We start from the raw sequence: 26,753 nt of genomic DNA on the forward strand, positions 1-26,753 counted from the left end.
TACAGATTGCTAAGCGAAATATTGGATGGTGTTGTTAGACCCTCGCTTTTTCATCAATTACCTCCTGGAGTTCAGCATTTTCTGTGGAAGTGCATTCATAATGGTCTTCCAACTTGGGATAGATTTATTAGATATTTGAGTAATTATGAAACTGTCTGTCCTTTGTGTGATATCCATGAGGAAACTATGAACCATTTACTCATTCAGTATGATCTAAGTAAGAGAATATGGTTTGCTATGGATAACAATTTTACTATGACTATGAGTAATATTAACTTGTTGGACTGGTTTGATCAAATGTTCATGTCTCCTGTTTTTCATGATAAAATTGTTCATCAAAGAATCAGGTTTGTTTCTTACATTATCTGGTATATATGGAAACTCGGGTGTTCCATTATGTTTGAAAATAAACAGTTTAAACAAGTTGAATTTATCTCTGCCTTAAATCAATTCATATATGATTGTGAGTCTTCAATTGTTCCAGCTCAGCAGCAATCAGGTGATGTGCATAGAGCCTCTGATGTGATCGGATGGAATCCTCCTTGTTTAAATTTTGTCAAAATAAACTTTGATGTGTCTTTTATAGATGGAACTACTCCTAGTGGAATTGGCCTAATCTTGAGAAGTTGTATAGGAAAATTTGAAGGAGCCAAAGCGGAAAGGATTCAGGTAGTCAATGAAGAACAAGAAGAAGTTATTGCTGCTTTAGAGTCAATCAGATGGGCTATGGAGTAGGGAATAAAGAATTTGAATTTAGTTTGTGATAATAAAAATGTAGTTAATGCCGTTAATGGCAATCTGAACTATATTAGCTGGACTACAAATAGTGTAGTTCGGGAATGTCTTTTCCTGTTAAAAACTTTTGAGAATTGGTCTTGTTCTTTTGTTAAGACTTAAGAGGGATGCAAACTCGGTAGCAAACACCCTGGCAAAACATGTTAGAGCCAATGGTAACGGTCTCTGGTACCTTGTTCCTCCAAATTTCCTTCATGGAGATTTAAGGAACGATCTATTTATTGATCTGCTAATACCAAAACACACTATTACCCATCTAAAACAGGTTGCATTGCAGGATCTGTTCTTTCATGAAACTATTTGACTATTTCTCATTTTACCTTCCACAAAAAAAAATGAGAATTTTTTTCTCGTTTGCTTATTCATAGAAAAAAATGCTGATAAACAAGATCATGTTTGTGTTGCGATATGTTTAAGCTTTTTAGTCATCAGATGGTTCAGAAACAGGCAATCTTCTTCCAGAGATAAAAGAGCTAAACAGATGCAAAGCTCTTGATGGTTGTGCATAAGGTACCATATGAGAGGCGCCTCTGACAGTTGCAAACGTCAATAAGTTCCCGTACTCAGTTACCCATCCTCCAACCTGTTCACCAAGCAAAATACCAAAACAAAATACGGATTCATGTTTTATACTACATATAACTGTATGAATTCAGGGCGCACAATTGTTCTATCGATTAAATCTCCTTTTATAGTAAAAATTTTGGTTTATGTGTTAATGAAACACAACTACTCACTGCTCATTTTAAATACTGAGTTACATGTATATTGTTTGTAACACATCCATAATACTTGTCGTGAGAGATCTAGGGATCTAGGTTCCAAATGAGGGATAAAGTTGTCAAGGATACCACCAAGATGAAAAGATAGAAGAGAGGACATAAAGCATACCTGTTTTTTGTGAAACCAAGCACTGTAGGGAAGAGTGATCTTGAAGTTCAAATCTTGAGCAAGCTCGCGGACAAGTGTTCGGGAACCCAATAATGGTACAACAGAATCCTGATCTCCGCTGTAGTTTAAACAGAACATTATTTGATCATTTACCATAAAGAATTAAAGATACTTAAGATTGTGCATTTACCTATATCATCATAAGATTCAAGAAAACTCACCTGAAAATCCAAACAGGTATATGGTGTTGAATTATCCTTTTGAGAATGGGAAGGATGTCGATGTTGCCATCAGTGTCACTATAATTAAGTATACTGCATTTGCACAAAAGGAAAAACTTGTCATGAATGGCATTGAACGTCACCTAAGGACTACTCTAAGGATCAGGCTCTTCTTTGCCATGTAACAGATTACTTCTAGAAAGGACAAAAAAACAAGAGAAATTTTGTTTGATAACTTTGTGTGAGATAAATTATTGAGAACGGTTCTCAGCAATGAGATACCTGAAAGCCCAAGATATACTTTAGCATAAAAATTACTATTGTCTATTAGTAATAAAGCAAGATCTAACTGCAACACATAATCTAACTGTCAATCTTCGTGAATCAGGACCCACAAACAGAACAACAGCTTAAGTTTCAAAATATAGTGATAAAAAACTGCTACACAATCTAACTGTCAATTTGCATAAGCACCCACGAGGAAACAGGATATTTGGCAAGCATATATTTTCGTTAGTAGGTAGGAAGTTCAGAGAACTTTTTACAGATTACAAGCGATAATGAACATGAGAAGAAAAATAACCTATTGAAGAACTTCTGATAGCTCAAGTGACATGTAAAAGAATAAAAGGATTCATATCTATTATTTGCTCAGAAAGAATAGTTACCTACTACACATACTCCAGCTATAATTCAAACCAGTCCGATTTGCATGAAGAGCATGCTGAACCTCGGGAAGGTTGAAGTAGTAGCGTCTTTCATAGCTCATGCACACATCAACTCCAACACTGATTTTCGTAGCCTGCAAGGAACGTTAAAATTAGGCACACAACTTATCCAATTCGCGTACATTTGAGAGCAATAATATAAAGAAGAAAACATGTACCATTTTTCGCAGGCGTAGCTCTTGCTCTACAAGGGACGGGTAGCAAACATCAAGTATGACGTCGTAATTGTCAATATAATTACCAACAATTGCATTTGCTTCGCCAATAGCAGAAATGCATGATTTGCTCACATTGTGAGGACTATCGAACGTATAATCATCAAAACTGCATTCGTTCATGATTGTAAGGCCGACCTCATCAGAGATCATCCCATGAGACCAAAAGTACTCGTACGTTGCAGGGACATCCTTGTCAAGGTTGAGAAGTGGATTTCCAATCTATTTGGAAGAAAAAATGATAGACCAGGATCAAGGACACAGTAATTCAGTAAGTCTGATAAAATAATGGATGCTGAAATAAAAGTTTCAGTAAAACATTATAAAGAATTCGGGTGAAACAGTTTGTCAAGTATTTCTTACAGCTAATCCTTTGATATTGAATTTGAAGTCACTTGAATACTTATTGTGGTCCAGAAGAGCATTAGCCAACTGTGGTATGTAATGTCCTGCAACATAAGCACCGCATTAAAGAAAAATTGGAGATGAAATTCTCAACAAGTTTCAACAAAAAAAAAATCAGCAGAAAAATGTTATAGCGCAATATTCTTATAAATTTGGCACATACTTGCATTCATTTATTCATTTGGATTCTTTACAAAAGATTTGAAAAATGACGACAAAAGGTGTATAGAGATTTAAACCTGCATAACTTTCTCCGGTAAGATACAAGTCTCTGGACTTGAGTTCTGGAAATTTTTCGAACCACCCCATTAGAAATAGATGCATATCTCTAGCTGCAAAGGAAAATTCAAAAAAGGTTGAGGCATTACTTGTCTAAACTAACTTAACCCACACAACAGATACTTTTCATTGACATTTAAGGTTCCTTGAAACCGGCTTCCAACTTAACAAGCAATAACTCTTCCAACTTTGTCTTTTTTCACTCTTAAATGTTGATTGTTAGCAAACAAGAACTGAAAATCTAATTGTGCAAACATCATATTCACATACCAGTGGCAGCATCCCCAGTAGTATAATCCGAAGTAGTATTTGAATAAGACCATCCAACCCCAGCAGGTGATTCAACAAAGAGAAGATTTGATGCTATAAATTGCAAAATACTTCACTCAGTTAGTATTCAAAACTCCGGCTAACAGATATAACCATAAACCTTAAATTGTCTGATTAAGCAGAACCATTATAAACATTAATTACTCAAACCTTTGTTCCATGATTTTGGATTTCTCCTTAGTGCCCGACCGTCTCCTCTGGGAAAAAATGGGCCTAATTCGGTAAATGCACCTCCTCCCATTGAGGAGCATCCTGGGCCTGTACATAAGATTGTTATATTTGTCACTCATTCCCAAGAATCTCATTCTTATAACTTTTAGTTCCATGAAAGCTAAAATATGGGTTACAAAAATCAAAACAAATACTTTTCTTGTTTTCGAGAAACTAAAACATGGATTGTCTAAGATATCAGTGATTTCCTTTCAAAGTGATAAGCTAATTGGTTAGTTGATTTCAGCTACCAGTCAATTTAAAATCTTGCCCACAAAAAGCATATAGATGAATTCAATCTTTGAACCCTTTTCTCTAGTTAACTTGTTATCCCTCAGGGTGGGTTTCTGATTTCTATTAACAATTGGCACTATAGTAAAGAAATACCGCTATAGTTTAATCTACAAATAACCATACATGAAATTAAAAATCATAATCAATGAAGTCAAATAAAAGATTCCAAATTAACATCTTTTTCTACTAGTTTCAAGAGGCAAGAATCAAATAACCCAAAATAGAAGAAAACACAAGTCTACATAATCAAGAAAGAGCTGCAGATTATAAAACAAGAATATACCAAAATCTCCAAACCCCAAGAAAAAGAAATCATTTAAGATACTACTAATAGAAGCACATGGAGAACTACACTAGCAAAATATAAAGAACAGAAAAAAGGCAAACCTCCATTCAACCAGAGAGTAAGGGGTTTTTTAGCTGCATCTCCTTGAGCTTCAACATAATAGTAAAACAAACTCTTCCCAGTTTTGATATCCACATCGATGTAACCAGCAAACTGTCTGAAATCAACCTTTGGTTGCCCAGGCAAATTCACCACAAGATCTTCCATTGGGTACCCATTTACAACATTACCAATACTGATAAAAAACAACACTCCCAATCCCAGAAGAAGAACAGCAATATCCCTACTACCCATCTCACTCAAAACACAAAATCCAGAGAGTGAAGCACAAAAAATCAATGAAGCAACTAACAGATCCTATCTATCCAGTATATTTATAACAAAAACAAAAAAGAAAAGAATTGTTTAAAGTAAGTTATCTATATGAAAAATTCAATCGAGAAACGTGAAACGTGAAATCCGCATTATTTCCTCATATAAAATGAAATTCTCATTTTCTTTTAAAGACTTTAACTGAAGAGTTTTAGAATTATTAGCTGCAGCCTCTCTTTCTTCTCTCACTCAGAAAACAGAATCAATCTAATTTTGGCTCAAAATCAAAAGAGGCGGAAAAGAAAGAAACTTTGTTCCTGTATTGTGGGGTAAAGTCGGGTCAGCTACTGCTGCAACTCCACAGTGGGTAGCAGTGAGGATGAATATTCATCATCTTCTCTCTGGAGCTACACCTTAGAGTTGTTGTCAGGAGAGATGGGGAGGAGGAGCTTTTAAAGTTTGAAATTTTAACTAAAAGGAAAAAGTTGGAGATCAGAGACGCAAATACTGACTGAAATCGTGAGATGGTGCTCTCTCGAACATGTCGCCCATCTTGATTTTTGTACACCCACGTTAAAGTGAGTGGGAGATAAAATTTAGCGTCTATTTAAATGGAATCAGTGGTGGAACTAGTGGTAGGGGCTCCGGGCAGGTCCATGATACGCACTCGAGACAAAGGCACAGTGGGCCGCTTCCATTCTACACTGGATCATTTTTGTCTCCGTTATTAAACCGTTAAGACTGGAGAAGAGCACATACAGTTGGGGCATGGGATCGTGTCCTAGTACAATTGTCATACGATTGTGATTGTGATTGTGATTGTGATTGGACACTGTTTTATTCTGGTTTTACTATCTCGTAACTACTTAGTTACGGTGATTTCTTCATATTTAACACATCATTTATATGCGCTTAGCACTTTAATTTCGTTTTTTATTTAATTTTGTGAGTTCTTATTAACGTTTGCATGTCATTTCGATCTCATATTTTATTTAATTTTATAATAAGAGACAAGGTTTTAGTGTAAAATAATACGTTGATTACTTAACTAAACAAACAAGAATGTCTAGTTGGTATTCATTAAAAGAGCACGCATAAAATTTGATTTGGTCTCTTTCTTGAGGAAGAAAGATATTGGAAAAAAAAACACAAACATAAAAGGAGGATATAGATTGTGATTTAAACTTTATCAGGGCAACTCTTATGGTATGGAGGTCAGGGGCGGAGCCAAGAATCAAGGGAAGGGGGTGCAAAAATGTACTACGGGGAACAAAAAAGAAATTAGGGGTGCAAAAAAGAAAAATTGGACTTACATATACAAAAAAAAAAATTTGATTGGGTCTAAAATAGGCTTTGGAGTCAGCTGGGCAGGGGTGCAAGTGTAACCCCTGTGTAGTTTGTACTATACTGATTCTTTTTTTTTCATGTGGCTTTAAGCTTTATGCAGAGTCATTGGCACGTTTTCAAGGAGGATCTCCTTATATCTATCCACTTTATGGTTTGGGTGAACTCCCACAGGTTAGTGTTGTCTGTAGTTGATACGGATTTGTCAGGAAATGATAAAGCTTAGGATTTAACACTGTATATGCATCTTAATCTCCAGGGATTTTCTCGTCTTAGTGTTGTTTATGGTGGAACTTACATGCTTCACAAGCCCGAATGCAAGGTACAATTTGTCACTGAAGTAAATTGTGGATTGCAAACTCTTGTAATAAAACATAAAATATATGAATGCATTTAGACTCGTTGAAAATTCAGCAATGCCAACTAATACCTGAACATGAATAACATTGATTAGTACCTTACGCGCAAATAACAGGTAGAATGCGACGGTGATGGGAAAGCATACGACGTGACATATGAAGGGGAAACGGTTAAAGGCAAGAAAATTGTATGCGACCCTTCGTATTTTACTGACAAGGTATATGTCAATACCCGATCTTCAAATATTTTTCCCGTCAACAGTCTCGCATAACAGGTTCTGAAATTCCATGTATGATGCAAACAGGTTAAAAAGGTCGGAAGAGTCGTGCGTGCAATTTGCATAATGAGTCATCCTATCCCAAACACCAGTGATTCTCACTCAGTTCAAGTGATTCTGCCTCAGAAGCAACTTGGGCGTAAATCAGATATGTAAGTTTAACTTCTCTTTCTTTGTTTCTTGGCGCTAAACTTAAGTCACCAAGTACTCAGATATGTCACTGGAACTTTAGGTCTCTTAGAAATGTGCAAATAATCGTTGATGCAGGTACCTCTTCTGTTGCTCGTATGCGCACAATGTTGCACCAAAGGGAAAATACATTGCTTTTGTATCAACTGAAGCAGAAACTGACCATCCCGAGACAGAACTGCAGTCTGGAATCGAACTACTTGGACCTGTTGATGAAACATTTTTTGACATTTATGACAGATATGAACCCACTAATAAGGACATAGATGACAACTGCTACATATCTACTGTAAGTATGCAAAATATTTTGCGGACGGATAAACGCATTTCCACCTCTATCTCACCTTTTCTCTTATTGCATCAAAACTAATAGAAAAGTGAATATCAAGTACCCCTAATGTTCCACATTTCGTGAAAGTTGATTTACGAAAAACTAATCATATGCTGAAATTTCAACCTTTTACAGAGTTATGATGCAACGACACACTTTGAGTCTACGGTCACTGACGTGATTGCAATGTACAATCGAATAACAAGGAAGGTAATGTTTTCTTGTAATTTGGTAATGTAAATTGTCCATAGTTATCAAGATTTTCTGAGGATTATTTAACTTGATTACTTGTTTTCAAGAAAACATGAGTAATATCCATCGAATATCTTCATCACATTCTAATATCGCCAACTCAAGAGAAGCCTAGAAGGACGCTCAAATTTTGTTTCTGTCAGTCCCCTTGTCATTTTTTTTTCTTTTCCTGATATTTCTTCATGAAATTTTTTTGAATCAACAAGTTACAGGAAGGATAAATCCTTTACTCGTCCCTGTTTCTAGCGCCATTATGTAGTTGCAGGAAATCCTACAACACACCCTTTGTATTATCATGACTATGATTTCTAGATCTAAACTTATTTGATATGAAAATAAAGATAAAGATAATGAAAATAGAAAATAAGACACAAGATTTACGTGGTTCGATCAATTTGATCTACATCCACGGGGTTAGGTTTTACTATGATTATTTGTAATTACATCTTGATTACATGGAGACTCCATTAATGAGTATTTGGATCTCTAGGTTCTTGAAGGAGGAAGAAGAAGGAGATAATAATAATACAACCAATTCTACTTTCTCTCTCTACAGAATGTATCCTCTCCTAAAGTGTGTCTCTCTTTCTGATTATCTATCCTTTCTATCTCTTGCCTTTCTCTTTATATAGGATTCTACCTAGTGGGTGAAAGCTCATATGTAGTGGAGTACAGCTCATATTATCTCGCGCCAAAACTACATTCTCGCAAGCTCTCTCTATAACTTCGCAGGCTCTATCCAAAATTTCGCAAACTCTTACCGTTGTGAGATATTTGGATCCTACATCTTGCCTCTTTTTCCTTGAATATTGCTTGAAGAGCGATCTTTAAGGAAAAATCCACTTTGTAGTAGTAGTTGTTGGAGGAACGAGCGAAAGAATATTGGACTTGAAAAGTACGTACTTGCCTCTACTATTTTGTGAAGTTCCGGAACGTTGCGAAGTAAATAAGAAGTATCATCTCTTTAAGTATGCGAAGTATGAAGTATCCTTGAAGAAGTATAAGAAGTACTCAATCCTCGAAATATAATAAGAACTCTGCGAAGTAAATAAGAAGTATCTGTCCTTGAATAATAAGTATTGCCTCTATTCGTGCGAAATTATTACTTCATTTTTGGTGAGGATTCTTGTTGTTGTACGTCCACTTTGGAAATGATTCTTGCCGAGGAGATAAAGAACATAAAATGTTTTCTTGGTAATCCATAGTTGCCTCTGTTCTTTATCTATGAAGGTAGAATCCTTGAGAAAATGTTGAATGTGCGAATTGTTTCCTCATTCTTATCTTGCCTCTGTCTCATGTGTTGTGCTCATGCGATAGTATAATCTCTTCAAGTTTCTTATAATTTGTGTGAAATAATTGAGCGAAATAATCATATCGTTCGGAATAATCACATTCTGCAAAATTCTGACACATTCTGCGAAATTCTGAATCACTATGCGGAATTCTGAATCACTATGCGAAATTCTGAAAAATCCTGCGAAATTCTTAACAATTCTGCAAGATTCTGAATAATCCTGCGAAATTCTGAATAACTCTGCAAAATTCTGAATAATTCGGCGAAATTCTGAACAATTCTGCGAAATTCTGAATAACTCTGCGAAATTCTAAACAATTCTGCGAAATTCTGAACAATTCTGCGAAATTCTGAATAATCCTGCGAAATTCTGAACAATTCTGCGAAATTCTGAACAATTCTGCGAATCTAATGCTTATGTGATGATTATGTTAAAATGTGTATGCGATGTTTATGCCATGAAATGCTTGTGCAATGCTTTTATGATGCGAGTATGATGCTTGTATGATGAGAATGCTTATCTATTGCAATGTAGAGTTAATGTTTGCGTTACTTATCTCATTTTGCACGCTAAAATTGATGTAGCTTTAAATTGCCTCCATTCTCTATTTCTCTGGCTTTTTCTTTAGTGTATGCATTCCTCTTCGTGTAGTTATTGTTCCTCACAAGTTCTTACTTGTGTTTCATCTTTCTTTTTTCCTGCACTATTAGTATCTTATAACAGTATGATCATAATATCAAGTCTGCGCCATTTTCACTGCCTCAGTTTCATTTCCATATACATATTCGCAAGCTTGTTTGCTTACATATAATCATTATCGCAAGCTTACTTGCTTACTCATTTTCTTATGTGGTCTTATTTTGCCTTCCTAGTTAAAGGTCTTATTTTGCCACCTCTTGTCATTGCGACAAAATCGCAGGACGTCTTTTCACTTTCATGCAAACACCCATTGATTTTGCCTTAACTTTCTCTTTTGTATTATTGCCTCTTCAGGATTGTTGCGACAATATGACAGGCCTAAATATTCTTGCGAAAAGAAAGCCCCATGACATTGCTGTCTTGCGACGAAATCGCAGGACGTCTTCACACTTTCATGTAATGACCCATTGATCTCGTCTTATCTTTTTCTCTAGTATTATTGCCTCTTCAGGATTGGTGCACAAATATGACAAGCCTTAATACCTTTGCGAGTAAAAAGCCTCATAACATTTGCGTCATAAGACACTTATCAGCTCCCTAATGGAGGGTGTCGCCCTTATCTCCCCCCTGGTTGCCCCTTCAAGGAGGCGTACTTCTACCATACAAGGTTAGCTCCTCCCATCCAGTCTTAACAACAACCAGTTGTTTTCGCAGCCTCTTATCCCTTTTACCTATAAGGCTTATGGTTACGAGACTGCACCCTAAGTGGGGTTTTCTTCGGGCCGAGTGCAGTATAAGCCAAGACTTGTGAAGAATGGAAAGGTACGCTCCAGACGCCCCTGGCACTCTTGACTCAACCGTGTACCTCGGCGCCTTGATCAGATTTCGCACTCCTTGGGAGAGTCCTTATTACCTTAGTCGCCCAACCTAAGTCATATGCTTAAGATGAGAATCCAAGATGCCTCTCCCGGATGGGCTTTATTGACCCCAAATCTCCATGATTCAGGTTCCAGGGGCGGTGTAACCTTTTCCCTGAGTCATGCTACAGGTACCCCCTTCTATGACGTACTTTAGGTCTTACATTTGCCTCTTGCGAAATTTTATTCGCGAACTAGGGTGTACGCCATAAAGGTTGGCCCCATTCTAATCTTAGATTTTTATGGATCGTAGATTGTCTATTGCGAAATTTTCGCGTTTCTTTGTTCTTTTATTCTTTCATTCATTCTTTCATTTCTGCCATCTCTTTCATTCATTCTTTCATTCTCATAATATCATATCATTTGAATCAAAATAAATATTCAAGAGAAATTACAATACATGGTAACTCTGAGAACTTTGTAGTTGTGAAATCTTTGTAATTCTGCGATTCTATCGCGTTTTGTAAATCAAATCAAAAATCTTTTTATTCTCTGTAAAAGAAATTTTCTAGAGAAATATATAAATTGAATCTTCTTAGTTTTCTGTAATTTTGAAATCTCGCAATCTTTGTAATTTGAAGTCTTTGTAATCTTGAAATCTTAGTAATCTTTATAATCTTTGAAATCTTGAAATCTTTGTAATCGTGCGATTGAATCGCTTTTTGTAAATCAAATCAAAAATCTTCTTATTCGTTCCTAGTATAAAGTAAAAATGTTCAAGGAGGTGGTACTTATCTTTCATATGAGTCGCTGTTGTTGTCAAAGAAGTGAATAAATGCCTTGAAATGTATGAATTTCGCGCAGCAAAAAGAAGTGTGAGAAGTGATACTTGAACCCTTGATCTGCTTCTTGGATTTCCTCGCACCATACCAACTGTGCTAAGCCTCTTTTGTGAAATAATCAAAGTTCTTGCGAAGTAATCAAATTCCAACTGTGTAAGAGGCAATTCTGTATAAATTTCGCATAATAAAAATAAACATGCGAGAAGCAATAATTGATCCCGCGACCTGTTGCTTGCATTCATGTCTCCTGACCAACTGTGCTAACCCTCTCTTGCAAAATAATCAAAGACTGTGCGAAGTAATCAAATATCAACTCTGCGAAATGAATATTTGCGAAGCAAAAATTATTTGGTCACAGGGAGAATCGAACTCATGTCCTCTAGTTTGCATACTCTTTCTCTGACCATCTGCGCTACTTGTTGCTTGCGAAAGAAACACACAATGTTGTACTTTATTCCATTTCTTCTCCTTTAGGATTTCAAAAATGTGCGAAAAATTAAGCTTGATGAGGGATTCGAATTCGAGTCTTACAAATCACTCTAGCGAAGCTTGACCAACTGTGCTACCTCTTTTTTGAGAACTAATGAAACAATACTGCGCAATTATTCATTTTTTCGCTATCTGTAAAAGGAAGAAAACTATGCTCGCATGGAAGTTCGAACTTGCGACCACGAACGTACATATTGTTCTCTTGACCAACTGTTCAAGAATCTCTTTACGAAATAAACGCACAATGTTTTTCTCTTATTCTTTTATTCTCCCATGCAAATGAGAAGAAAATGAAAAATATGTGTCTATGTGAAATTCGAACCCGTGACATATCGCTTACTCGCTCCTGCTCAAACCATCTGTGCGAATTTCTGTTTGTAATAGAAATTGCAGCATCTTCCTCTTATCTTTTCTTCGTCCTTCCTTAACTTCTTTCACATTTGCCTTCTTCTCCTGAACATGAAAATCTTTCACTGAAACTTCCATTTCTCCTTAAATTTCACCACAACAACTAATTTTTCTCTCACTCTTTTCGTGTCTTTGAATTGTTGATGATGTTTACTCCCTGAAAGTGTGATTTCTTACATAAAATTTCCATTTTTGAACCTAAATTTTGTAAATCTAGAAAAATATGAACATTAGCTAATCTTCATGAAAATTTTTTGAATCAACAAGTTACAGGAAGGATAAATCCTTTACTCGTCCCTGTTTCTAGCTCCATTATGTAGTTGCAGGAAATCCTACAACACACCCTTTGTATTATCATGACTATGATTTCTAGATCTAAACTTATTTGATATGAAAATAAAGATAAAGATAATGAAAATAGAAAATAAGACACAAGATTTACGTAGTTCGATCAATTTGATCTACATCCACGGGGTTAGGTTTTACTATGATTATTTGTAATTACATCTTGATTACATGGAGACTCCATTAACGAGTATTTGGAGCTCTAGGTTCTTGAAGGAGGAAGAAGAAGGAGATAATAATAATACAACCAATTCTACTTTCTCTCTCTACAGAATGTATCCTCTCCTAAAGTGTGTCTCTCTTTCTGATTATCTATCCTTTCTCTCTCTTGCATTTCTCTTTATATAGGATTCTACCTAGTGGGTGACAGCTCATATGTAGTGGAGTACAGCTCATATTATCTCGCGCCAAAACTACATTCTCGCAAGCTTCGCTACCTTCTCGCAAGCTCTCTCTATAACTTCGCAGGCTCTATCTAAAATTTCGCAAACTCTTACCGTTGTGCGATATTTGGATCCTACATTATCTCCATTATAGCTGCAGTTTGAGCAAGTAACAGAGGCTTTTCAACAGCATTATAAACATGCTCATGACCTGATTCTTTCAAAGTCATCAAAGCCATATACAAAACTTGAAACCTATAAACAAATTCACATACAAAAAGTCAGATTCGAAACTACCAAGATCTCAACAAAAACAGAGAATTCTATTAAAAAGTTACAAAATCAGATAGAAACAGATTTAAATTACCAGCTAACGAAGATAGTTCAATTGTAAATAGTAAGGTAGATACGTTTCAGAACTGATAAGAAACCTGCTATTATTAACAGTTGGATTTTTTTCTAGGGTTTACAGGAATTGGAAACGGGGATTTTAATTTAGTACATATAATAACAAACAAGTGATGTAAATAAAGGAATGCAATTAATTAATTTAGGTGTGAAGATCCAACTACTTTCTACTAATGCTAATATACTACTACCAGTATGAAATTGGTCTTCAATGTTCTAACCATCAGTAAGTGAAGGGAACAACGGATTTTAACTGCAACGGGTGGAGAAGTAAATGTGGGTTTTGCGATATTAGAACCTTTGTTTTGGATTGAGAATAGACTATGGTGGACCAAATCTAAAAAGGATGGAGTAGTAAATAGTTTTCGGAATGGTTAAAAACTTCCGGTGCTCTCTGGTCTAGTCCGTGATAATGGTTACATTAAGGGGCTCATGCACATTGTCCAGTATTTTTGTTCCTGATTTCATGGATTTACATTGTGCATTTCTTGTATGTGAGGGTTAAAACTTTGATTACTCACCAGAAATTTGTTTGTCACACATTTAGTATTTGAGACCAATCACAAATGTTGATCTTCATGTGACACATTGTTGTCATGAGAGAAACTCACTATTGACGGTTCATTTATTTATAAACAAAATGAATTCTTCACCTATCTAATCTTCATTGATGTTTATAATCGTTTGAATGGAGCTTTTGTAGTTACTTCCGGATGGTGTTTACTAGGCCATAAAGAACGGACAATAATAGGTTACTCCTTACAAAGTTCTTTATGTATGTGCAATATTACGAGGAGAATGATCCATAATCTCATGAAGGGATTGATCTGAACAAAGTTACATCACAAGAAGTTATTTTGTATATATCTCAATCTCACTCTCTTTTTCTTGAACTGTTTTTTGTTTACTCAAGTTAGAAACTCTAGTAGTTCTTATCAAGCGCAATTGTATTATCCTGAAATTTGTACTTTCGTGTAGGAAATATGTATTATAAGATAATACGGTTGACTTTATTGGCCACGCTTTGGCACTACATAAAGATGATAGCTACTTGGATGAACCTGCTATGGGATTTGTCAAGAAAATGAAGGTAAACTTTTTTTATCTTGAGAAACCTACCAAGTTGGTTTTTGCGGTACAGACATCCATCCAACTCCAACTATATAGTCTACCTTTGCCTCTTGAGTTTCTATCTCAGTTTTGTGCTAATGAAGAAAAGATGATTTGGTAGTTAGTGCACTGAAAATGTTTCATGTGAGGGGAACAGTAGGTGTTGAATGAAAGAGTCCATGGACCATTCATTTTAGAAACACAAATCTTAGGACCACAACATAGGACCGTCGCATGCTGTAGTTTTCAGTAATCGGAATAATGATTCACTCACTTTATGGTTTCAAATGTAAGGCAATACAGAAACAAAACAACGTACATTCAGACGAAACACTGACCATGTACTAGTTATCTGTTCCAACCTCAATGTCTCAATGGCTACAATTTATCAGTGTAGTTTGTACTACTACTGATTCTTTTTTTTTTATGTGGCTTTAAGCTTTATGCAGAGTCATTGACACGTTTTCAAGGAGGATCTCCTTATATCTATCCACTTTATGGTTTGGGTGAACTCCCACAGGTTAGTGTTGTCTGTAGCTTATACGGATTTATCAAGAAATGATAAAGCTTAGGATTTAACATTGTATATGCATCTTAATCTCAAGGGATTTGCTCGTCTTAGTGTTGTTTATGGTGGAACTTACATGCTTCACAAGCCCGAATGCAAGGTACAATTTGTCACTGAAGTAAATTGTGGATTGCAAACTATTGTAATAGAACATAAAATATATGAATGCATTTAGACTCGTTGAAAATTCAGCAATGCCAACTAATACCCGAACATGAACAACACTGATTAGTACCTTACGCGCAAATAACAGGTAGAATTCGACGGTGATGGGAAAGCAAACGGCGTGACATCTGAAGGGTAAAATGCCAAAGGTAAGAAAATTGTATGAGACCCTTCGTATTTGCCTGACAAGGTATATGTCAATACCCGATCTTCAAACATTTTGCCCGTCAACAGTCTCGCATAACAGGTTCTGAAATTCCATGTATGATGCAAAGAGGTTAAAAAGGTCGGAAGAGTCGTGCGTGCAATTTGCATAATAAGTCATCCTATCCCAAACACCAGTGATTCTCACTCAGTTCAAGTGATTCTGCCTCAGAAGCAACTTGGGCGTAAATCAGATATGTAAGTTTAGCTTCTCTTCCTTTGTTTCTTGGCGCTAAACTTATGCCACCAAGTACTCAGAGATGTAACTGGAACTTGAGGTATCTTAGAAATGTGAAAATAATCGTTGATACAGGTACCTCTTATGTTGCTCGTATGCGCACAATTTTGCACCAAAAGGTAAATATATTGCTTTTGTATCAACTGAAGCAGAAACTGACCATCCCGAGACAGAACTGCAGCCTGGAATCGAACTACTTGGACCTGTTGATGAAACATTTTTTGACATTTATGACAGATATGAACCCACTAATAAGGACATAGATGACAACTGTTACATATCTATTGTAAGTATGCAAAATATTTTGCGGACAGATAAACACATTTCCACCTCTATCTCACATTTTCTCTTATTGCATCAAAACTAATAGAAAAGTGAATATCAAGTACCCCTAATGTTCCACATTTCATGAAAGTTGATTTACGAAAAACTAATCATATGCTGAAATTTCAACCTTTTACAGAGTTATGATGCAACGACACACATTGACTCTACCGTCACTGACGTGATTGTCAATCGAATAATAGGGAAGGTAATATTTTCTTGCAATTTGGTAATGTGAACTGTCCATAGTTATCAAGATTTCTGAGGATTATTCAACTTGATTACTTGTTTTCTCATTCTGACAAATGTTGAATACTAATCGCTTCCCTTTGTTCTTCATTTTGCAGGAACTTGATCTTACAGTAGACCTAAGTGCTTCTGCCAATGAATAAAATCCATCGAATAACTTCATCACATTCTAATACCGCCAACTCAAGAGAAGCCTAGAAGGACGCTCAAATTTTGTTTCTGACAGTCCCCTTGGTCATTTTTTTTTCTTTTCCTGATATTACCTCAATTTAAGTAATGAAATATTCATTTATTTTCCCTTGAAGAAGTTTTTTCATCCTAAAACTTATAAGGTTACTGTACTCCAGAACTGCTTGTTATCCTCCTCTTATGTTTGTCGTCTGAGTTTGTGGAATGTTCCACTGTTTTATCAGTAATGGTAAGATACAAAATTAATATAAATCATCTTATTTTCAAAGATTAACATAAAATGGGTGTTTCACCATTGGTTGTGAGCACATGAAGTTCAAAATAACTCCACCGAAATTCTTTGAGAATGTTTCTGTAAAGGGACGAAGGAAGAAATGAAACCGATAATTACTTGGGAAAGAATGTCAGGTGAGACGAATTTATGTTGTTGAGATGACGAGAACATTTCAAAAATACAAAAACAAAATCTACAAGGGGAGAATGTAATAGATTGAGCCCTCAATAACCAATGCATTAAATTATCAACCTTCGGATACAAAGAGATTGTTACAGATGAACAAGTACAAACCAATAAGATAAATCAAGAAAACACAATAAGGAAAAGAAGAAGAGCTGAGCTGGATACAATGTTAATCTGGCAAACCATATTCCTTTTCTTTTGACAAGTGATCTGGTTAACCATTTGATCGCTATAAAAGATCTTTACGGCTTGTTTACTCTCTCTTAGATTTGGCGAGAGCTTTCTTTCTCTGCCCAAGCATATATGGATGCATATGTGGACTACCTGCAATAAGATCAAATTGCAAAATTATGTCTCAGTCATTAATCTACAAGGAATAAAACAGCTCGAGTCTGAAGGAGTTAATTTGTGATTACGTGCCTGGGACATAGATACCGAGGGCAATAATTGCAGCATAGAAGTAATCAAATGAGAAGTTAAATTGGTTTGGCATCCTGATGCAGTATTTCTCACATTCCTGCAAAAATTATCAAAAAGATTGAGGTGAAGAAGATACCGAACAAAATTAAAACCCACTGTTTTGACAGTTTAACACAAGTAAGCGAGGATATAAAAAGGCCTGTTGTATTATACACCTGACTGTCAATCATCGACTACGTAGACACTGATATATGTATTGATAATGCAGTAGGACATTTTATTTTTTTTATGGAAAGTAGGACAAATTCTTAATTCTTGGAGATTAGGCAATATGACAAACTTTTCTAATCCTGAGTTATGGTAGTTTTCTCTATTTTGCATGACTAAAAACTAGACTTGTGGCAATGAGTTTAGATATCAAGGAAGTTTTCTTAGCCGTGTCAGTTCATTTTAGGAATCTGCAAAGGTCTCTCTAGAAGATCATTACATTGTCAACAACTAAGAGGTTTACTTTCTTGATAAATGAAAGTTTACAACTAAATTTTACGGCAAAAATTGATACATTAAACATGCAGAAGAGACCTGATTAAATTCATTACCTTTATGTACTGCAGGCCGATATATATTAGACCAACTTCGCTGGTAATTCCAGTTGGATACAATACCAGAAAGGTGCTATACCTGCACAAGCATCAATGTACTGAATGAAATGATGAAATTTTCCTAGAAGAAAGGGAAGAACGATATATGTCATGTTTATAATCGAGGAATTGATTATACCTGAGCCACAACAACCATGAAGGTGCAAAACCAAGTGCCTCTGTTGTACCAAAGAAAGAGTATCTGATAATCTACACTCAACATGAAACATTACAAAATTAGAAAGATATGCAAAAAACAAGCACATGTCAAATAATTGAATGCAAGTATGAAATAATATTGATTATTCTTGCACATTCCAATCATGTAGAGCTCATACCTCGGTAATCGACCAACTTATTACCAAAGAACTAACTAGCACATGCGTTCGGTTCTGCAAACCAAAACATTTACTCTGTCAACTTCTAATATACAATAGTTTAGCTATAAAATGATTGTAAATCTGAATACCTCAGGAAAACTCCACAAAATTCCCCAAGTTACAAATAATCTTGATCCGATCTGTGGCAAAGTTGTTGTAATTGGAGATCTTACCAAGCCTACGAGACCATGAAGAATCTATCAACAAGGCAAACAAACTTATCAAAGAAATTCCAAAAATACAACCAAAAATGAATCTCTTTTTACACCAGAGTTCGTTTAAGTTTACCTCCATTACAGCTGCAGTTTGAGCAAGTAACAGAGGCTTTTCAACAGCAATATAAACATGTTCATGACCTGATTCTTTCAAAGTCATCAAATCCGTATACAAAACCTGAAACCTATAAACAAATTCACATACAAAAAGTCAGATTAGAAACTACCAAATTAATATAAATCATCCTATTTTCAAAGATTAGCATAAAATGGGTGTTTCACCATTGGTTGTGAGCACATGAAGTTCAAAATAACTCCATCGAAATTCTTTGAGAATGTTTCTGTAAAGGGACGAAGGAAGAAATGAAACCGATAATTGCTTGGGCAAGAATATCAGGTGAGAGGAATTTATGTTGTTGAGATGACAAGAACATTTCAAAAATACAAACAAAATGTACAATTGTTTTCTTTTTTGCTTGAGGAAATTCAGTAGAAAAAGATTTTCTAAAATCAGCATCAAGGGGAGAATGTAATAAATTTAGCCCTCAATAACCAATGCATTAAATTATCAACCTCCGGATACAAAGAGATTGTTATAGATGAACAAGTACAAACCAGTAATATAAATCAAGAAAACACAATAAGGAAAAGAACAAGAGATGAACTGGATAAAATGTTAATATGGCAAACCACCTTCCTTTGCTTTTGACAAGTGATCAGATTAACCATTTGATCGCTATAAAATTCCTTTACGGCTTGTTTACTTTCTCTTGGATTTGGCGAGAGCTTTCTTCCTCTGCCCAAGCATATATTGATACATATGAGGACTACCTGCAATAAGATCAAATTGCAAAATTATGGATCAGTCATTAATCTACAAGGAATAAAACAGCTCGAGTCTGAAGGAGTTAATTTGTGATTATGTGCTTGGGACATAGATGCCGAGGGCAATAATTGCAGCATAGAAGTAATCAAATGAGAAGTTAAATTGGTTTGGCATCCTGATGCAGTATTTCTCAGATCCCTGCAAAAATTATCATAAAGATTGAGGTGAAGAAGATACTGAACAAAATTCAAACCCACTGGTTTGACAGTTTAACACAAGTAAGCAAGGATAAAAAAAGGTCTTTTACATTATACACCTGACTATGTTCAAAACAATTAAAATAGATAAATAAAATAAAAACCTAATTATTTACAAAATCAGAAATACTAATTACAATATTCCACAGCCGCTCCCCGAAAGCGGCGCCAAAAATTGATAGGATCCGGAGATGCCTATATGTTATAAACTGCAATCGCACGATGTCCAACTAGTAGACAGAGGCAAGTACGGGTCGTTCCCACAAGGAGCGGTGGAAATATCAATAATCAATATCTCTAATCGACTAACACGAACGATGTTTTTAGATTTTTAGAATCGAATAATAAAGATAATTAAAAAGAATAACTTAAATGCAATGAGAAAGGGAGTCGGTAACCAGGGTCTAAGGTATCCACCATTACTTCTATTTGGTACTGAAAAGAATTCGTAATCCGAAATATGCATCTACATCTTTGTTCTATTGCAACACCTATTATCAGTATACTTTCTCTAATATGACTTGTATCTCCTAAGTATAACCCATCAAAGTATTCCAAGCATGGGATATCAAATTATAATGACAAGAAAATTATTGAAAGATAATTCGTAGGTCCACAATTGTTATTTGCCTCTTCTAAGCGTAACCCATCAAATGATTTAACCTAAGCATGGATTATCAAATACGATAACAAATAAAATTGCAAAACTAGACATATATGCACTTAGGCTATTTGTCTCGTACAAAGCCGATGAAGCAACAACGAATATTCAACATCAAATCAATAGAGAATAAGTATAGAATTATTTGAATTAATTCATAATTACCTTAAACCAAATATCATCAATTTAATCATGATCTATTGCTAAAAAATGGTTTCAACTAAAGAATCCTAGTTACAAAATTCTAGCTAGACATGGCTTTCTCAACAGCATAAATATATATAAGATAATCGCAAGCAAGTCAAAACGGATGAGAAATTATCAAACTTCAAACCCTAGCCGAGCCGTAGCCGCAACCTTCTTTCGTCCCTGTCTGTCACTGACAGGATTCCTCCCCACTCCAGGCGGCCTCCCTTCCTTTGTTTCTGTTCTTCTCAATTAGATTTTGTGCCCGTGCTACGCTCGGGCATTTTTGTTCTTTTAGCCATATTTTTTTTTATCAGGTGTCGTGTGATTTCATCCCACCCCATCACGGTATATTTTTTATTAGGTGTGGCTCGGCTTCGACACCGCCTCGCCCAGTCCCGATGCATTTTTGATTTGGTGTTGCATGGCTTCGCCCCGTCCTTCGCGATGCTTTTTGATTAGGTGTGGCTTTGCCTCGCCTCGCCCTGTCCTGATTTGATTTGGTAAAGCTCGGCTTCGCCTGGTCCCGTCCCGATTTGATTTGGTAAAGCTCGGCTTTGGCTTCGCCTCGCCCCATCCCGATTTGATTTGGTGTGGCTCGGCTTCGCCTCGCTCGTCGCTATCATTTTTGATTAGGAGTGACTTTGCCTCGCCTCTCCCCGTCCTAATTTGATTTGGTAAAGCTCGGCTTCGCCTCGCCCCCTCCCAATTTGATTTGGTAAAGCTCAGCTTCGGCTTCACCTCGCCCCATCCCGATTTGATTTGGTGTGGCTCGACTTCGCCGCGCCCTATCCCAACGCATTTGATGAACCTGGTAATCGATAATGCCAGTAGCAACTTCTCGTGGGACATCACAATCTCGACTGTGTGGCTTTAGTTATGATGCATCAAAATTCTAACTTTCATATAAATTACAGAAAACTAAACTGACTTTAGAAAATCAAAAAATGAAAATGAATGCAGGTTTGATAAGCAAATTAAAGGCCGTGTATAAATGAAGAATGAGCCAAACCTGCTTATACTGGAAATTTTGTTTTGAATTGGAGTCAATAAAATGTGAAAGAAAAAAGAATCATAAAAGAGACAGTAATAAAACTAATAAGAACTTAGACATTATACTCTCTCCAAATATACATTTTCAGAGCTTAGGGATTAAGTATACGGTATACATAATGATTCTATAATTAATATCCTTAAATGTATTGAAGTTTGATTGGCTGTGATATGGCTTCAAAAAGGTGTCTTCCTTCATCACTGAAAAAAGTCGATCCTTTTCTTGCACATGGGCATCTTTCACTCTCTGCATGAATACCCTAGCCAGTAATTTATGGCAAAGAGACTATACAACTTACTATTAAATCATTATGAGAATTAACGTCGCTAGTGTTTCCAAAGACGTAAAAAGGTGTCATGAGAGGAACAATCAGAACGCACCAAAGACTGCATTGCACAACCCTGATGCCGACATTTAGTGTGCAAGTTCTGCAAGTAGACGCATCATCTATAAAATATGAAAAAAGCTAGGAAACCCACATGTTATGCTTCCAGAAGCAAATGCAATGCCATTAACATTTACCAACTTACTAAACTTGGTCCATAAAACCACATTTTCATCTGCTACTCTTCTATTCTCCTGCTCCAAACTTAGTCTTACACCTTTTCTCAAACGTCTCAAGATTTCTGTACTACTTTTGGCATTCAGTCTTGTATCCATTGTAGAGGGCTTTGTCCCTTTTGTGAAGCCCAGTGAGTACCTGTCTGCCAATTGCATAAACACGACTGATATAAGAACTGAGAGCTAAAGTGATTTGTTCACAGTTTTATTCTCGTACCGACATTAAATTGTAAACACCCTTGGGGTACACTTTACTGGAGTGAGTATGGACATATTTGAATTAAGGTAAGCTTGATTTCCAACCTTCTTTTTCCTTCTGAATGAGCAAAGATGATAGATCAATAAATCAATGAAAACCCGATTCAGAAACTGTGAAAACTAAAGTAAACATCGGATATACATAACGAATCTATGTTAACTATGCATAGAATATTTGATAACCTATCTTGTATAACTGATCTTTGTACCTCTTCTCAACTTCTTCCAGATTTATCACGTCTTTGTGGTACTTACATACGATACACAGATCTGCACACAAAGTCAAGGACCTAGATTTAAGTCTGCAAAGAAAAAGAAAGGAACCTTAAAAAAACTGCAATCAAGTGTGTAGTTTTTTACCAATATAAAAGGTATGCAAAGTTGCATAGAATGACATTTCAGTGAGATTAATAGATCTGCAAGGTAACCACATCAATATCAGAATATCAGAAAATATGCATGCTTATGATAAGGTCCAGATATATATGGTGCATTAATGCTCCATCAGTGTTGGAAAATATAAGATATCATGAAGGAATATTGGTTGTAATACTCATTGGCATTCCATAATATGGCTGCATCAACGATAACCAAAATGACATTGTGGGCACGTACTCAAAGTAGTTCATATATTAGCGTAGTAAGAACCCTCTCTGTAATCTGCACCACATCTAAATAAAAATGAAAGAAGATAAGTAACTAACCTTAAAAAAAAAAAAAAAAAAAAAAACAATTGCAAAAAAAAAACAAATGGTTGCGTAGTAAGAACCCTCTTTGTAATCTGCACGGGCTCAGATTCACCATCCAAAGAAAAGTCGAAGTTGGGGTTTTCCTTTTATGTACGCCAAAAAAGTTGGGGCTTTGCTTTATGTACCCCACAAACACTATTCTTTCATGGTTAATTTTGAGAAACAGTGTCGCTAGCGTTGAGCAGATTCGAGAAATACATTAGACTTCAGACGTTTAATTTATTAGTACAATCTAAATTGAAATAAGTGCATGGCGTTCTTTTTCTGGCGCCTACTGGAAATATGCTATATATAGCGCTAGATACCACATTAGATGTCATGACAATCAGTTTGTTCCTAAACAATGCTCTCCTTACGTATGAAGAAAGCCAAGAATTAGGCAAAGGGAAAGAGTACATATGACCAAATTTTTATCTCAACTACTCAACCTAGTGCATTGTCATAAGAAGCAACGAAGAATCAATCAATAAAACAATTTAGTTTTAAATTAGGCCTATGCCTAATCGTACATGATATGCAAACACACCTACAGGCTACAAAACCTTAATACCCATAAAATAATTAACAGAGTTAAAGAGCACATGATTGCTAGATTAAGGAAGTAAATTTCAGATTTCCACTACAATTAAATTACCCATTCAGGGAGTAATTACAGGAAAAGAGACATGCTGATATTGATTGTTTGTTGAAAGATGTTTAGGTAAATATTTAAAGTAATAGTAAATCTTTCAACTGCATTCAGTGGAAAGATGCACATACTCAGAAATGAAAACTAAGAAAATAATGGAAATCAACTCGATGTTTAGGTAAATATTCCCTGTCTAATTTAGCCATTGGAAGACACTAAGAGATACTCTAAAAATGTTTATTTTGATTGTGTAAGCAGACCACTATATTGTTACTTTAAAAAAACATAGCAATACCAAGTACAAAAGTACTTCAACTCTCAATCACACTGTTCAGAACCGATTTTTACTTGCTAAATCAGTATGAAAATCAAACCAAAATTTGTTTATTATGGGTATAGACTATAGATGAACATTGAGATGACTGCTACATAAAAAACATATGACTAATTACCTTTACTTGAAGCTGAAGCTAGCTTAGCAGCAGTATAAACTGGAATTTTATTAGTTTTCCTAGCTTGAATTGGTTTAGCATTAATACATCTAAAGAAATATGTTTTCCAATGCAACAAACTTTAGATGTACAAATGCTAACCAAGTTCAGTCAAGAGCAGCAGTTTTTTTTCTCTGCAGCAGGGAGAGTTGAGCATGAATGAATGAGAAAGTGTTTCTCCCTCAGTCAGCAACTAGATTACTAAATTTTTCTCCCTTGGTCAGCAAAAACAAAAATCCAATCACTTTTGGTCCAATAAACAGTTTTCCACTTTTAGTCTTAATAAATTAACCATAAGTGAAGCTTAGAATTTGGCTATACCTCACATGAAAAAGCATTATCAATATCCCCTGGCTAGTCGTACTACCATCTGACATGCTACGTACGTAGTGGAGATACCAAACATGCTTGTGGTCTTGAGTTTCATATAAATGTTAAAATATGTGTTGAACCAAAAATGAGTGTTCATACCAAATTTACATAGATTTTGATATACCTTCATCTACGTTCCTTATATTTGCCTCTCTAAACACAACACAACTTGTAGCAGCAATCATTGCTCCAAATCAGTTCTTGCCAGCTCCCTCATTGCTGCAACCAATAGCACATGGACCCCAATTCTCTATTATCATATGCGCTCCCATTCCCGCAGCCATTAGTACAAATTAGTACGCTTTCAAGGTACCTACAAAGCAAAAATATCTTGATCCTGCTAGGAGACCTAATTCAGTCCTGACAACGTTATGTTTAGCAAAACTAACTAACTATACACAAAAGAGTTTGCACATAACAATCACGAAGACTAAATTTTTTAGCAAACATCTATAGTATAGATATCACTACATCTACATACACTATCCAGGTGACTTGATTTCTATCACCCATACAGAAAGTGTAAACTTACAGGAAGTCCTACCAAGATCCTCCTAGTTGCCAGCATAAACCTCAAGTCAACGTTCAATTCAATCTAAGATGGTAAACAGGCAAAGTAAATCAGGAAAAAAAAACAGTAAAAAATGCTTGATGGAGATACTTTTCCTTGGCTCCGTTCTATTGGAAGCTGCATAATACACAGTACATAAAGCTATTTTTGAACTTAATATTATTGACCAATAACCCCAATTAAAGACCCTAATCCTGTCCATTGCATAATTTACATTATTCAAACAAACAAACAAAGAAAATCAAAAGCAAATTCGTACCTGGTTGAGAATTCTCGTTTCGCAGCTGTTAACAAATCAATAAAACAGTGAATCAATACCACAATATACGAAGAGGAAAATAACTCAATTGGCAGAAAGAAAAAGAAAGCAGAACGATTAAAAATAGGTAGAAGCCGGGAGGGGACTAAGAAAGAGCGAGGAAGATGAAGGGATGCGGCGGATAAAATAACTGGAATAGATGCTTTTTTGAGAAAATAACTTACCTCGAAAATAAAATCAACACACATTAGGGTTAGGCTTTACCAACAAATTATGAATCGTATCTGATCCTTTTGAGAATTGCATGGCAAAATAATTACTCCCTTTTTCAGATTCCCTATCAAAGTATATCGGCTGCGACAGAAAAACAAAATAAATCAATAGTAAATCAGAAAAAAAGAAGAGAGAATCGAGAAGAAGATAGACGGAGAAGTGATTAGGGTTATGGAGATTCAACTTCGTTCAACAGGAAACTTGTTTTTTTTCTTCTTTCTGAAATATATATCTTAGATGTAGGTTTTGAGATCACATGAGTTGGGAACTATGGTTATGGAGAAGAATCAAAACAAATACGATGAACAAAGAGATGGAGAAGGAAGACAAAGCTAGAAAGAATTTGTTTTGCGGGACTCTTCTTCGTGTTTTTTTTTTGTTTTCGTGTTTTTTTTTGTTTGTCTTGTTTTTTTTGTTGCGATAAATACAAAAAAAAATTTATCTTGTGAAAAAAATATCCTCCCGAGAAAAAGTGAAACGGATCAATTCTATGAGTGAGTGAGGGTCATCATCGAAGGAGGAGGTAGGTATTCCCACAGCGCGACGCATGGCCTCGAATGGCTTAGAATTTTAAAGGTTTAGGTTCTGTTTATATCATCTGCTGCGGAGAGTCTAAACTCTAAGCAAGGCCCAGTCCAGACATACCAGCGATATCCAAGTCCAGCCCATCACCACTGGCTCCTTTGGTCCGTGCAATCTTCTTATGTGAAAAATACTATAAACCCCCTTCTATATGGGTTCAACATATAGAAGCCCCACTAAATGAACCATACATTGTCAACTCCATACTTTCAGAAAATGACATTACCAGACCCAAAATATCAAATTTTCTTCAGATCTGGTCCATAATTGATTATTATAAATTTAAGTAATGACAACACTACCCTTTAGTATATATACAAGAGGAATATCATAAGATAATTTTCATTTCTCTATTCTCTTTCTCTCTCTTCTCCAACCTCTTTTTCTCTCGACTCCAGGGAAAATAATTTCTAGGGT

At 35.7% G+C, this 26,753-nt stretch overlaps 3 protein-coding genes, 1 long non-coding RNA gene and 1 pseudogene across 27 annotated transcripts; 2 read left to right on the forward strand and 3 right to left on the reverse strand.

Moving 5' to 3' along the window:
* Positions 1-999: 999 nt before the first annotated feature.
* On the reverse strand, positions 1,000-5,536 carry LOC113356509 (serine carboxypeptidase-like 42). 2 transcript variants are annotated; one of them, XM_026599665.1, is made up of 10 exons: positions 4,756-5,536; positions 4,015-4,122; positions 3,805-3,897; positions 3,495-3,587; positions 3,214-3,299; positions 2,794-3,072; positions 2,576-2,709; positions 1,908-2,000; positions 1,691-1,804; positions 1,000-1,383 (listed from the first exon to the last, which is right to left on the reverse strand). In XM_026599665.1, the coding sequence occupies exons 1-10, from the start codon at positions 5,006-5,008 to the stop codon at positions 1,359-1,361; spliced, it is 1,278 nt and encodes a 425-aa protein (XP_026455450.1). In that variant the 5' UTR covers positions 5,009-5,536; the 3' UTR covers positions 1,000-1,358. The 2 variants fall into 2 exon arrangements, with proteins under 2 accessions (XP_026455450.1, XP_026455449.1); XM_026599664.1 differs by having other exon boundaries at positions 1,000-1,378; positions 1,687-1,804; positions 4,756-5,533.
* Positions 5,537-6,234: 698 nt separating this feature from the next.
* Positions 6,235-7,767, forward strand: LOC113359618 (guanosine nucleotide diphosphate dissociation inhibitor 1-like). Its single transcript, XM_026603220.1, has 7 exons — positions 6,235-6,240; positions 6,464-6,544; positions 6,630-6,692; positions 6,846-6,947; positions 7,035-7,159; positions 7,275-7,485; positions 7,663-7,767. The coding sequence occupies exons 1-7, from the start codon at positions 6,235-6,237 to the stop codon at positions 7,765-7,767; spliced, it is 693 nt and encodes a 230-aa protein (XP_026459005.1).
* A 6,090-nt stretch (positions 7,768-13,857) lies between these two features.
* On the forward strand, positions 13,858-16,446 carry LOC113359619 (annotated as a pseudogene).
* Positions 16,447-17,205: 759 nt separating this feature from the next.
* LOC113359620 (very-long-chain (3R)-3-hydroxyacyl-CoA dehydratase PASTICCINO 2A-like) lies at positions 17,206-19,608 on the reverse strand. The gene is made up of 9 exons (XM_026603222.1): positions 19,551-19,608; positions 19,373-19,439; positions 18,682-18,793; positions 18,483-18,590; positions 18,352-18,405; positions 18,153-18,223; positions 17,972-18,053; positions 17,369-17,469; positions 17,206-17,272 (listed from the first exon to the last, which is right to left on the reverse strand). Exons 1-9 carry the CDS (start codon positions 19,606-19,608, stop codon positions 17,206-17,208), a joined length of 720 nt encoding a protein of 239 aa, XP_026459007.1.
* A 1,978-nt stretch (positions 19,609-21,586) lies between these two features.
* On the reverse strand, positions 21,587-26,147 carry LOC113356510. 23 transcript variants are annotated; one of them, XR_003363028.1, is made up of 8 exons: positions 25,706-26,147; positions 25,482-25,506; positions 25,196-25,246; positions 24,776-24,964; positions 23,027-23,082; positions 22,772-22,827; positions 22,621-22,681; positions 21,587-22,469 (listed from the first exon to the last, which is right to left on the reverse strand). It is a non-coding gene; the product is annotated as an uncharacterized LOC113356510 (long non-coding RNA). The 23 variants fall into 23 exon arrangements; XR_003363024.1 differs by having other exon boundaries at positions 25,184-25,246; XR_003363022.1 differs by having other exon boundaries at positions 24,776-25,506; positions 25,746-25,835; positions 25,939-26,147.
* Positions 26,148-26,753: the final 606 nt, after the last annotated feature.

Source organism: Papaver somniferum, chromosome 3 (assembly GCF_003573695.1).
Source record: "Papaver somniferum cultivar HN1 chromosome 3, ASM357369v1, whole genome shotgun sequence".
Lineage (NCBI taxonomy): Eukaryota > Viridiplantae > Streptophyta > Magnoliopsida > Ranunculales > Papaveraceae > Papaver > Papaver somniferum.